Raw genomic sequence first — 14097 nt, forward strand, 5'->3', positions numbered from 1 at the left:
TGAACGTAAGGCTCAAGGCTCCTCCTATCTGTCTATAGAGGGCCTCATCTGCTCAGTCTTCCTGGTCAGGTGGCCTGTAGCAGATCCCCACTATAACATCCCCTGTCCCTGCCCTCCCTTTAATCCTGATCCATAAGTTCTCGATCAGCTCCTCACTTACCCCCGGGCGGAGCTCCATGCACTCCAGCTGGTCATTGACATAGAGTGAGACACTCCCTTGTCATCTCCCCTGCCTGTCCTTCCTAAAAAGCCTGTATCCTTCCATCCCAACACTCCAGTCATAGGAGCCAACCCACCACATCCCCATGATGCCAATTAAGATCATAGCCCTTAATTTTTTCTGCTGTGTTTCTGATTCCCACATTTTTATATGCATATATAGCTTTTAATACCATGGTCACATACTTAATTTTCCTCCCAAATCATCAGTACCCAGAATACACAATGAACAACTAATCAATATTCCTTTTCATCTCTTTTATTCAATATTAATCCCTAACACCAGTGATCTTTTGAGAATCAAGAACAATAGTTTAATGCAAGGTTTGGAGGAAAAATTTAATTACAAAGCCTTGTGACTTTTCTCTCTCTCTTGTCTTCTGTTCTCTTTCCCTCTTCCTTCAGCTCTTGACTCGGACCCATTTCACCTCCTCTCAGGTCCTCTGTTTGTTCCACTCCGATGGACCTCTCGGCTGCTCTGTTACCCAACGTGTGACAGCACAAGTCTTCACATACCGAAACAAAACCATGGCTAAGAGTCTCTCTCTTACAGACAGCTCCCTCAACCAGCTTGACTTTCAGCTGTCGAAGTAGCGTGCCCACAGGGAAAGGGGTGGAAACACACAGCTGAGGATGGTGCCAGAGCAGGACTTGGGCAACCCAGGGTGAGACTGGTTTAAGCTGCCGTTAAACCACCTTGTGAGTGACAGCGGATGTCACTGGAAGGCCCCATGCCTTCCATGGCATGGGGCCATGCCATTAACCTATGCATAAAAAGAACAGAAACATGTTCTTATGCTAGGGATAGTAGCCTCCATCCACACCAAAACTTTGTAAATCTTGCTAACATCTCTCTTTGTCCTCCTGTCTTGATATTGACATTCAGTGGCTAGCATAACAGAATGGAGGTAACATGAAACAATTTATTACAACTTGTAAATACGTTTCCATAGGTTTTTAGTTTGGTTTTTTTTCCTTAAATAAGGAAATATTTCCTTAAATAAGCCTTAAATAAAGCTTAATTATGTTACAAAGCTCTTGTGCTAGCATTCACTAGCCTGCACAGTTGCCCTCAAAGGGGATTTCCCTGGCTAAGAGACCAGTACATGGCAACTCAGGCTGAGCACAAAGAGGAGCACAGGATGAAGATACAAAGTCGCTTGTAGCAATAAGCATTTTTACCTGTTATCTAGTGCTTAACAACTACATAATACCATCTTTTTCAGATTATCTTAATAACAAATACTGTTCTCAATTTGTATGATTTGTATGCTCTCTTAAACCTCTATTACATTGTATTTGCGTGACCATACACACAGAAGTCTGCTAAAAAAATTCTGTTCCAACTCCTACCAGCTAAAAAACATAGGGTCCACTATGCACTGAGCATAAACAATCCTATTTAGACTTCAGGAATACAGACTAGAACTGTCATTAAATATATGTCTGTATATATATATAAATACGTGAATAGTTGCACAACCCACACATCTCCACTAGATTCTGCAGAATAGCACAGAATAATGTCCCGGTATAGAGATGATGAACAGGTGTTGCACTTATTTGTCAGTCAGTGGAGATGTGTGAGGCAGAAATTAAAGGTGTGAATTTGAAATAGGAAGAACAAAGGGAAAGAGAAATTCCAGCTGGAGACAGCATGGCACTGCTCTGCTGATCCAAGCAGACAAATGAACAAGTTGTAAATCACTGGAAAAAGGAGTTTTGTAAAAGGAAGCCATGTTATATAGGCATTAGTGGTCTTTCCAACACCACACAGAGCTTAAAGTATGAATATACACTAGATTTAAAAATAGATATCCACGCAACATGTTAGAAAAAATCCTTTACATATATTTACACAAGCATATGATTAGATAAAGAGCTGTACAAATACATCTATCACTAAGCAGGGTATTGATTCATGTATTAACATTTGCATATGTATATATCATACTTACAAACTTTTAAAGATCATTTTTTCTCTGTCTGCTTCTTTAAAACTCATGAAAGTACTTACTGTGATGAAATTCACTTTTAAAACTGCAGAGACTGCTGCGTGCCTAAGCAAGCCATTATTTGCTGGCTCGTAATTATCTTTTCCGTGTCTGTTAGACTCACTGATGCGTTAATTGCTTATCAAAATTTGAAACAGTTCATGAGTCACTCTGAATATAAAATAAATAAATATTAATGAGCCAATTTCAACAGAATCCATGTCCTCTGCCTCTTAAAGCTGAAAGACTGTATTTATCAGACATCAGAGTTAGGTCTTGATACCTAACGTATGGGCAAATACGAAATGTACTGGAGTCATACTCAGCAAATCAGAACTGACTGACTAGATCACCATGTTTCAAAGGATCAATGCATCATAGTTATATTCGACCAAATTACAGATCAAAGAGAGAAAGGACTGGTCAATTATAACATAGAGATTAAGTGAAACATGTCTCTAAATGCATAGGTCTGATGCAGATTGAGTGAAAAATGAAATATTTCATTTTTAAAGTTTGGAAGTGATTCTATGTGAAAAGATCTTAACAGAAGTAAACACTTGATCTTCAAACAAACACATTGGCACAAAATATCATTACATAAGAAATTTTAGTATTCCTTGCACCATATGAAGGAAGGAGAGAAGGAAGGCATAGAGTTTTCAGGAATATCAAAATAAAGCATTTTATTTTGGATTAATAAGAAATTTTCATTAAGACAAAACACTGGGTGGAGGGCTCTTCACCCATTTATTTTTTTTTACTAAAATTGAGTGAAATCTACTATTTCAGAGTAAAAACTTTCATTTTGAAAACATGAGTGTGCTGAGAGACTTTTAAGTCTGGACCAACGACGGTTCACTGTTGAAAATCCAAGTCTAAAACTTTTCAAACTAAATGTCCCAGGATGAAACAGGAAACAGAAGTCCTTCCCTTGAGCCTTTACTTTCTTATTCTAGCTTTTTCCTGAAAATTGTAGGCAAAAAAAGATCCCCCAAAAATCTTAGGAGGAACAGGGAATATCTCTACAAGGCAATTGTAGGTCTGAAACATATTAGGAATTAGGCAGACATCAGTGACCCCCTTTTGAGCCAAACTGTTACTGAAAAACTTTTTCCAAAAAAATCACTCAATTTTCTCAAGAAAGTTCAGCAGCAGGAGATTCTGACTAATGTGGGTGGCTGGTATCAAGCAGATAAAATAGGAAATTCATAGAAGCAGGCAATTTCCCTGTTATTCACTGACTACAAGTAGGATGAAGAACCCATTTTAATAGTCTGTGGGTCTTCATAAGAAATGAAGAACCCTCTATTTATGCCATTAGGTCAAGTTGTTTATTGTCAGAGGTCATATCACCTGCTTAGCAGAAGACGCTGCTTCAACTTCAGCTAGTCACGTAAAGAGGCAGGCTGGTAGCCCTAGATGTATTACTGCACCTCAGCTGATGCTGCACCACAGTGACGCCCAGACACCCTGTTTAGACCTGCGTATACTGTAAAACTAAAGGCATCTCCCCAGACCAAGATATCCAATCCAGCATTAAACACAGAATATATCACTGTCAGTGAAATCTGCATGTAAGAATACAGAGAAAAATACAACTACAAAACATGCTGTGGATTAAATATAACATAGGAAGAACTCAAATTTTGCTACTTACACAACCTTCATGAATTTGCAGATATAGTAGCTTTCTTTCAAATGTGGAGCTAAATAACGTGTATTTTCCCTAGCAGTATCTTTAAATTCCTCACTTCATGCATTCACAGCTAACATAGGTCTCACCTAACTTGCTTTTTCTCTGATATGTAAGGAAGTACTTAGTTCATGTTACAAATGAACTGTGCTACTTTCTCTGAAACCTACAAAATAATGCAAATAATATATGCAAAGTCATAGGTTTTCTAAGACAGGTCAATGGTATCTAAAAGAAGGATTGTTTAAATTTATAATTATGTCCATATAAGATAACAATGAAGCGATCAAATAATTCTCTTATGTTAATGAAAATGGGTTTTTGTGCTCCTAAAAATTATTCTTGTATGTCGCATAGCGAGTTTCCAATCTGCAAACAAATATTACTGCTGAAATTTAACACTCTCATTTACGTAAACGTCATGGTATTATTCTGTTCTGTTTTTATAAAATATTTGTGGGCTTAGTTTTTTACCAGATAATTTACTTTCCTCTCACTAATAGTTTAAGCTTCCAAACTTAATGACACATTCCATTGTTCACCCTTGTTCAGTAGAACTTAACAGACGCAGTTGTAAAGTTAAACCTAAAGCTATTCAGTGCATCTACTGAAAATGTTAAATTCTAAATAAAAAGGGTGAAAGAATGTAAGTTTCCATTCAATTCTGCAACAAAAATTTTCACTCAGTAAAATTTTGAAAAAAGCTGTGGTTTCATGGGAAATGGGAAAAGATAAATTCCACACAAGAATTCTTTTCATTTCGAAAAGTCTTTACTGCAAATGCTGCCAAAAGCTTAAATCTCCACTTGATGTTAAAATTGTGAATACAATATGGGAAATTAGCATGCCATGTGCATGATTAAAATAAAAACTTGCAGTGCCAGAAAAATGCATTGTCGAATAAAGCTGAACTCGGATACAAATGTGTTCATCACCATAAAAATGGTCAAACAAGTATTAGTTACCACTGTTAATTTTCTTAGTGTCATGTTTGCACCGAGCATGTATAAAAACAGCTTCTTACCTGCTCAGATAATTCCGGTCCATTGGTACGAGACTGTACGAGAGCGTCATTAACAAGTGAATGAAAGTTTAGAAGCATGTGCTCAACGTCGTACGTCCCACTCATGGCACTTGAGAGTTCCTCCAGGGACCGAATATATTCCTGCCAGTGAAGGTCAACTTCTGCCATGTTAGCTAAGCAGCCTCGGATGACGTTGAGGCAGTAGCCCATGCAGGGCTTACTTAAAGTCAGCCCTTGGCAATGGGGGCAGTACTGCATTCTCAGTAGAGCTCTGCTGCAGTCTTTAGAGAAATGCAGATGATCTGTTGTATTGATCACTTCGATCCCCAAGTTCAGAGCCTGCAAGAAAGCCCGGCTGGGTAACAGTGATCTTCCCAGCTGTCCTATGGCCTTTTTGGGAACGTTACCAAAGGGCCTGATGTCTCTTCTCGCCATCCGGAGGCACTCTGCGTATTCCAGTGAAATGTCAGTCGGACCAGGGTTAATCACGTGGTTGTAGACTACTGGGAACAGGGTGTCAAAAAATCTGTTGACAAATTCCTCTGTGCTAACGTCTGTGCCAAATATGAAGAGTCCAACATCTGTGAAAAACTCCTGAACACGCGTAGTAGCCTCAGCAGCCATGTTTCTATATGCATTGCAGAAAAGCGTGCTTGTGTAATTCTCAGCCAGTCTCATAAGCATTTCAAAGGTTTCTGTAAAAAAAAAAAGTTAATTATTTTTAAGGTTTAAAAAATGAGAAATTAGAGTAAGAACTTAAAAGAATTACATCAGGACATCTTACATTTATCCCAAATGCACTTTTGCATTAGAACTTATGAAGAGACAAACTTCTCACAAACTGTGACAACTGTCTTTTGAATACAGGTAAACATTACAAGTAATGTTACAACACAATTAATAATCCATATATTTTCTTGGCAGGATATATTAAACACAGTCTAAAAAAATATAAAAGGAAACCGATTGTAAGCTGAATTATTAAGTTACAAAATACAACAAAGCCAGACTGCATCTGTCTATGTATATACATACATTAGCTCTCTCATCTCATGACTCATTCTGCAAGTAGCAATAGAAAGTTAAATGCTCTGTCACTCCAAGTCATTCCTCTTACCGTCCTAAATGGATAGGCAAAAATAACATTAAACAATTTAAACAAGTCTTCCATTCCATTCAAGCTTAACTTTTAAAAGATCAAACAGTTTTATCTTCTTGTCTGCCAAAGGAAGGAGATGTACCAAACACACAGGAGAACATGTTTTTAAACAATGCTGTTTTGTCTGGCAATTGCTACGGTCAAGCAAAGTGCTGGAACGTGCAGAATCGCTCTCCTTGGGCACTGTGATGGATACACCCTCTCTAAGCCTCAAGATCTGCATAACCGGTAAAGCCTGAATGGATAAACTTACATTTCGTTTCATGTCTTAGGTGGCAATCCTTAAGTTCACTGAGTAGTTTTTAATAAAATATTGTTAAAGTATAAGTTAATAAAACAGAGTTAAAGTATGCTGGAGAAGTATTCTCTCCTGACTTGATCTATGATTTGCTGGTTTTCAAAAAAGAAGAATGTTTGCATTGAGGAATTTCCTAGATCTGCCTGAGAAGCTTGCACTTCAGGGAAGGCAAAGGAGCAATATATAGATCAAAGGGAAGCTTATTTTCGAGTTGAGAATAAAAATACACAGCAACACATATTACAAGTATTAACCCATTTTATCCACTGAATGGCTATGACTCAGTAGCTTTCTTTTATTCATTCAAGCTTCACAAGTTTTCATGTATTTATTTTTTCACTTTTTTTTTTTTTAATGAGACTCTATAGAAATAAAGTGAGGAAAAGCATGAAGTACAGTTAATACTGTCCAAACAGTGATGTTAAAAATAGGCAGAATCAAACAGTGTCAAACTATGTCAGGCAATTACTAAAGCAATCTGAAGTCTGATGTTAAGTCACTGACTGAAGGGAATACTAGAAAACTCAGAATAATTTTAATATAATAACTCAGACTGGCTATCACATCTTTAACATATATCTGTGCATAAGAATAAATGTCTTACATTCTGACACAAAGCTTGTTTAGGTCAGTGAAATGATTCTCACTGACTTCAGTGGGTTTGAAATTGCACGCTTTATGAAAAGATCACAGAGAAGACATATTAAACTAATCTGCTTATCCTTTCTATATACTCTTTGTTTTCTCCAATAAAAATGAGATACATGCTTAGAAATCAGAGTCATTACCTCTACTCCTTTGCTATCTATTATTTATTAACTCTTAGTTTCATATTTCACACCACCCTTAAGAGTGATTTTGCTATCTCTCTTTTCCATTCCCCTAACATTCACATAGGTAAGAAAAAAAGTCTTGACTGCCCACAGTAAAGAGTAGGAAAGTGCATCCCATTTGTTGTTTTTTTCTTTTCATTACTATGGCACATACAAATGTGCATCTCTCCCAGAGGGAATTTCACTATAATCATTCATACGTGCCAAATGTCACAGTGATTCAGCAAAGGGTTTGATTTGTTTCAGAAGTCGGACTCCTAAAGTCAGGACCCTGCATGGAGCTAGGCTCCCATCAACGGAGACCTATTCAACACAGCAAAGCCTCTTCAGTTTATCCCGTGAGTTGACATGCCAAAGTGCCAGCTGAGCAATGGCTGCCTGCATCACCACTGACAATGTGACCTCTCAACCTCAGCACCTCATGCCAGGTCGTACCTGAGACTCCTGCACGGCACCCCGTGTTTGTAGGTGTGCACATGTGTGTGGGTGACCCATGTCCTTCTGGAGCAGCAGACGAGACACAACATATCCAAGAGGGCATATTAGATTGATCAAGGCGCCCACTTTAAGGAGACTGAACCGAGGATGAGATCACCAGCTATAAAGGCAGTTTGGACACTTAGCTCACCTGGAGGCACATGTACATGGACAGCTAAATTACAGCCCTAAATGTCCTACTGTACATTATGTCTCATTTTTATTGGAGGGAACAAGGAATGCAAAGAAAGTACAATCCTACTATGGAGGCTTTATTTAGTTGCCTAAGAGTGTTTAATACCATTTTTAATGGTAGATGGCATTTATCTGCCTGTCTGGAAGGGCATGGGTATCCTGCAGGTCCTCTGTCACATCTTCAGGAATTGTGTGGATGTTTTGCATTTAAAATGGTACTAGATGGATCTGCCTAGAGAACTGAACTAAATTCTAGACACACAGTTATCACTGACTCAAGAACCATTCATATAAAAGCCTGGAGCAGCCAGAATAACAAAACCAAAAATTTAAGTCAAATTGATTCTTGGTTTAGATGGCTTAAAATAAAGAATATTAAAGCATCCTAGGAAAATGGCTATTTTTGAAACTGTAGATTTGATCTTTTACACAAATTTTGCCAATGCTTCAGATGAAATTTGTTAAAGTAGTTAATGTTAGTAAAATAATGATGTCATAATAATCTCTTTAGAATAACATGAATAAGGTTTTTATGACTCTTTAAATTTTTTATTATTACTTTTTCCTCAATTAAAACCTTAGTATGTGATCTAAAATGTCTGTTACAATCCATGGCTGCAATATCCTATTACCAAGAGCACAAATATTAGATGAAAGAATAAATCATGCTACAGATAGATAATCAATAGATTTTACAATGTGGTATAAACAATAACAAACCTTCAAGATCGAACTACATTGCTAGTGCCCCAGCAACCCACAGATGAATGAGTACAATAATCACCTGCATGATTTATTGACTATTTTGCTTTTCTAACCAGCACATGATAAAAATGGCCATTTGTATTTATGGTTCTGCATCATGCTTTTCAATTGTCATTTTAGGATTTCTTACAAAATTTGTTAATCAGGTTTTTTCTACTGGCACGTTTCCTGCTTTATAACTGCCAAAGCTAATCCAGAGATTTGTTTTGCTCTCAGACAGCTTGAAGAATGACAGACAGCAAAGCAGACCTATGTTTACTTTCAATATTGAACAGCTCCTGCGAACACCTTATGATGGCAATCTATGCCATTTTGCAACACTTTCGGAGACTTCAATGACGAATCAAGTTATGCTGGTTCAACACGCTGGCAAGCGTATCAAAGATTTCACAATGCGTTTCTCTGTCTTTTAAGTCTATCAGCCCAAACTAACATTGTTAGTCTTAATTGTTCAGCCAAAAAAGAAGTGGTGATTTTCAAGCAGTAGAAATCTAATACGTACAAAAGACATTTTAAATATAACCAAGATTAGCCAGACAAGCTCTTTTTACTGTTATTAAATTATTTTTTGATCTGCAGACTCAGTGCCTCTTATCTCCATCCTTTACGAGATCTTCATAGTAACCACTATACAATAGCTTACAGATACCTTGTGTACTACTGTGAATAATGTCTTGCATTTACCACGGGTGACATCTCAAATTTATTTTTCTTTGGCTACACTTATAATTTGTACACTCCTAAATAAACTATCATCAGGGCTGTCAATATATTAACCAATTAATTTTTCAAAAGTAATTTTCAAATATCTCCCTGGTTTTGCTAAGAAGGAACAAAACACAAGGCTAGGAAAAGAAACATAGATGAGCTTGTTTGGTTTATGATGTATTGCATTTTTTCAATTCATTCTTCATGTCAGCACATATATACAATCTTTTTTGATAACAGTGTATTTAACAAAGTGATCATAAAGTGATGTAAAATAACTATCAGATCACTGCTTTAAAAGATTGGCAATCTTTCATTCACTTTCGTAACCTTTCTGTTCCTGAGAGCCATGGGTAGTTCTAAATTATAAAGATAACACAATGTTGGATACAGTCCAGCGGATTACTGGCTTTAAAAGACAATACAAAAGTGTGCACATGCCTTGTTTACTAGAACAACTCAGAAAAAGATCAAAAAATAATTTATTTTTTGTTATTCCTGGACATTAATCAGATTTAATGGCAATATTGCACAGAATAAACTAGAATTTGGATTGGATTTTAAATTAACCCTGCAATTCTCATCCTTAATAGTTTTGGCAAAGTGTCTTTCTATTACAGGTGCCTTAAAAAATAAATTTAAAACAAATTTCTATGGAATCACATTGTTATATAAGCAACTGCATTTTCATCAGTTTACCCTTTCTTCACACAGATAAATGTTCTATATAGCTGCTAATTGAGAAAATGCATGGACTAAATTCTGAGTATTATCTTTTGAAACATCCATAGTACTTAACACAAAGATAGTCTAATACATTAAAAATGCAGTATTAGTAGTGGGCCAACAAGTTGTGAAGTCTTATAATTCAGTAGTAATTCACTAGGCTAGATTACATATAAATTAATTCACACTTAGTCAGGGTAACATAAAGAAGTCAATAAATTATAACCGGACAGGTTAAAATCCATCCTTGAACTATGGACATAGTATTTGGCAAGAATGCCTTTCACAGTCCAGAGGGGATCCAAAACTGATGAGCCTGGATTACCTTAAGTATCAGCCCATAATATACGGGTATCCAGATAACCAAATCCAAGCAGAAGCTGAAAAACTTAACAATATTATGAATTTATAATGACTTGAAAGATCCTATGGGAAAGTATTAGCCTGTTGCCAGTTGCCATTAATGTTCGGTGATCTCATATGTTTTACTTCTGTTTATGGGCAGCGCAAATAATCCAGAAGCACCAAATTCTCTCTACTAAAGATTTACGGTACAATCAAGTGTATCTTGCATACACTGTCCTATCGGAGTCAAGGGGAATGTCTCAGGTACAGTTTACAGACTAGCAAACAAAAGACATTCCAAAAATATGGAAAATAATAATTATGGAAAAGAAATTAATCCACCCAGTATTACATACATAATATCTTTGTTTAAAATATATCAAACAGGGAAATACGTATAAGTGGGAAATTCAGTGTAATTATTCCTAACTACAAAGTAGTACACAGTGCCAATCCCCTAATCCTGCAAAATCCCCTAATCATTTATCATATCAGAAAAACGAGCTGGAAGAATAAAGTCCTCAAGACATATAAATGAATTATAAGGAATGAACTCATTAGGGCATTGCCTGTGAAGGTTATATGGGAGAGAGATCAAAAGGATAAGTGCCAGCAGAATATATTTGAGACTCACTAAAATTGTTCCTCGTTAACACATATTTCAAATTAATCCATTTCATAGATTATAGACTCACCACTGAAGTCAGTAAGAAAACAGGTAGAACAGATTAAACCCATAGCCCAAACAACTCTCTTGTTTGGTCTTAAATTTATTTTAACTCTTTTTGGAAAAAAAAAAAATTAAGAAACTTGAATTAGAATCAGTTGACCATTCCCTAAGTTGTCCTGTGTTCAATGGCAAATTACTCAGACACTCAGATGTCAGATGTTTCTTGCATATCCTGTGATTTTGAGTTTGGTTTAGTTACATTGTAATTAATTTTTTTAGTTGTGGGGGTTTTTTTGTATGAAATTGCATAAGTCTCTTTAAAATATTAGAGAGGACTAAAAAAAAAACCAAAACCCAAGTAATCATGGTGTAACTAAGCCCAAGGACCGAGAGAGTAGGTAAGAGTGTACCCCATTAGCAAATAAAGGATTGAAACAAATCAAATTAACTCTGAGAGGGCCAAGACCGTCATGGAAGAAACCTCCCCCAGCAGCATGATACTCCTCACAGTGTAGAGCTCAGGAACGGTGATTCACCTGAGCAATGCCCAGGAGGCATCAGCAGAGCACCAGAGAAAAGCATAGACACTAGAAAGTTGGTGTGTGACAGCTTTAGCTGGAATATTAATCGGAATTGGCAATCATAGGTAATTTGGGCTATAAGCATTACTGTCACTGTAATTACACTAAAAAGAACTGTTGCACTCTGAAAGGCTGTTAAAACATTAATCAGAGAAACAGCAAATTCTCTCGGACCCATATGTAAGGTATGTTCTGCTTTTTGACCATAATGAAATTGTGAGGACTCAGAAGAAACTCATTCCTGATTTAAACGATGTAAAAACCCATTTAATTTTTATTTGAAAATTTAATATGCCAAAGAATCTAGAAAAACATGTCCCGAAGTGAGGTGAGATGATTTTCACTCATGATTGTGCTACCTCATTTTGCTAGTCTAAATTGATAATTGTACTTCTCATTCGTATTTTATAATCTTATTATCATCACTCGGTATTAATCTTTTCTTAGTAATCCTGATACTGACTACTTTGTCCTGTAGAATTTGCTTTCTAAATCAATAAATTCAGGTTTTTTTTCTTTTCCTTCTCCATCTTCCTATTTATACATTCAAGATCAGGCCCAGCACTGCAACAGCACTCGTGTTCAGCTGATCCAACACTATGATCTCCAAGCCTTGTATTTGTTTTTTATAAAATGTTGGAATAAAATTATCTTTTTATCCAGTTCTCTGGAGCCTCATTAATTTTGATAACTTAATGAAAACTATCACCAATGGTTCAGAAAATTCTTTCTGAACTTTTCAGTGAAACTTACTACTGTTGATTTTAAAATATCTAGAGTTAGAATCTGCTATTTAACATATACCTAAGTTGTAACTGGAAGGTAAAGCATTGAATCATACCTTGATAGATGATATTTTAATATTGAATGACTGTCATATGAATGAATGAATGATAATCACATGAATTCATATCACATGGTTATTATTTTATCTAGTTATAATCAGTGATTCCACTTTTCTCCCAAAAGTGGTTTTGTTTTTTTTTTTTTTTTTCCAGCTTGTGTTATCCTTTTAATAGTGATAACTATGGGACTATTCATCTTGCGATAACTATGGGACTATTCATCTTGCCATTCTGGAAGCAACAAGAGGAATTTTATATTTTTTTAATGGTGCCAGGAGAAGAAATAACTAGCAGTAAATAGAGCTCTACCAAAATTTTTTTTTCCTCTTCGATTCTGCTTACCTTCTCTCTGATTTTGCATTGTTCTCTGTATTTCACAAGCAATGCTTTCTCATTGAAGGAAAATATTTCTAAATTCTGAATGTATTGCTTGCTACCTTGGAATGAAATATGCTCAGAATTACAAGCAGAACACTTCAGGCGATCACAGCTTTAAAATTGGTATTGTAAAATGAATTTGTTTGAAAATCTTTTGATGCAAAACGTGCATGATTTCCAAAAGGACATTATATTAATAATGACTTATGATATGCATTTTTACACATTTGCCTTAATATATAAGGCAGGCAAGTAATCTCAGATATATGAAAAGGGTATTTTTTTAAAAGGGAAATTCAGAATGTATAGCGGGATGATGTTGAGATAGGAGGATCACAAAATTGATTAGAAGGGTAAAATTCATTTCACGTAACTTCAAATGTATATATGTGAGCTAGTCATCTGAAGCTCCCTAAAAGTCAGGTGAGAGAAACAAGCACTTCTAAGGCATGATTCATCCCTCTGACTTCAGATGACTACTTTTGGTAGAGATGAACTGCTCTCTGGAAGTGCTTGTTCCTCTCCCTTGATTATAAAGGGATGCTAGAACAAATCACTTAGATATACTAAGATCTACATTTGGTCAGGGTGAATCCCTAAGATTTTCGTAAGGAACTGATATTAAGAGAAAGTCTAATAACACATAATATGATACTGAAATTTACATGAATAAAGAGGTGAGATGATCATGCTTCTACAAAGTGGTCTTAATGGCAGATGAATGACAAACTTCATACATATTTAAGCAAATCCTCCTTCCTTCTGCACAGCTAGGAATGTGTTTTTCTTAGAATGAAATAAAGTATATACTTGGTTTCCAGAGGGTTGCCAGAGCATCATGACTTTACATGCTAGCTTTATCAAAAGTAATTATCAGGGAATGACAGAAGAATTACACATGAAGAGAAAGAACAACCTCAGGAAGATTTCCATAAAGCTATGATCATGACTGACATCAGATGCAGCTTTTCTCTTTATATTTGAAAGTTTAGAACCTGATTTCTTTTTTTTTTTCAATTATCCCTGGTTTATGCTCGAAATACTCACTCAACCTCAGTGAGCTGATTTTTGACGTATACAGGTTAACGTGAAATGATAATCAGGTTCTAGCAGATGCAACACTACAGATCAACATTTCTTGTACATCAAACAAGCAAATATATTCATTTTGTATCACTGAATAT

The 14097-nt window shown here is 36.0% G+C and overlaps 1 protein-coding gene across 4 annotated transcripts in view; it reads right to left on the bottom strand.

Moving 5' to 3' along the window:
* GPC5 (glypican 5) overlaps positions 1-14097 on the bottom strand; it is a 791319-nt gene that overhangs the window by 662580 nt on the left and 114642 nt on the right. For all 4 annotated transcript variants that reach the window (XM_075741505.1, XM_075741501.1, XM_075741508.1 and 1 more), the window contains exon 3: positions 4934-5628. In XM_075741505.1, coding sequence (XP_075597620.1) covers positions 4934-5628 — 695 coding nt within the window. The remainder of the gene's footprint in view (positions 1-4933; positions 5629-14097) is intronic.

This window comes from Balearica regulorum, chromosome 1 (assembly GCF_011004875.1).
Source record: "Balearica regulorum gibbericeps isolate bBalReg1 chromosome 1, bBalReg1.pri, whole genome shotgun sequence".
Classification (NCBI taxonomy): Eukaryota; Metazoa; Chordata; class Aves; order Gruiformes; family Gruidae; genus Balearica; species Balearica regulorum.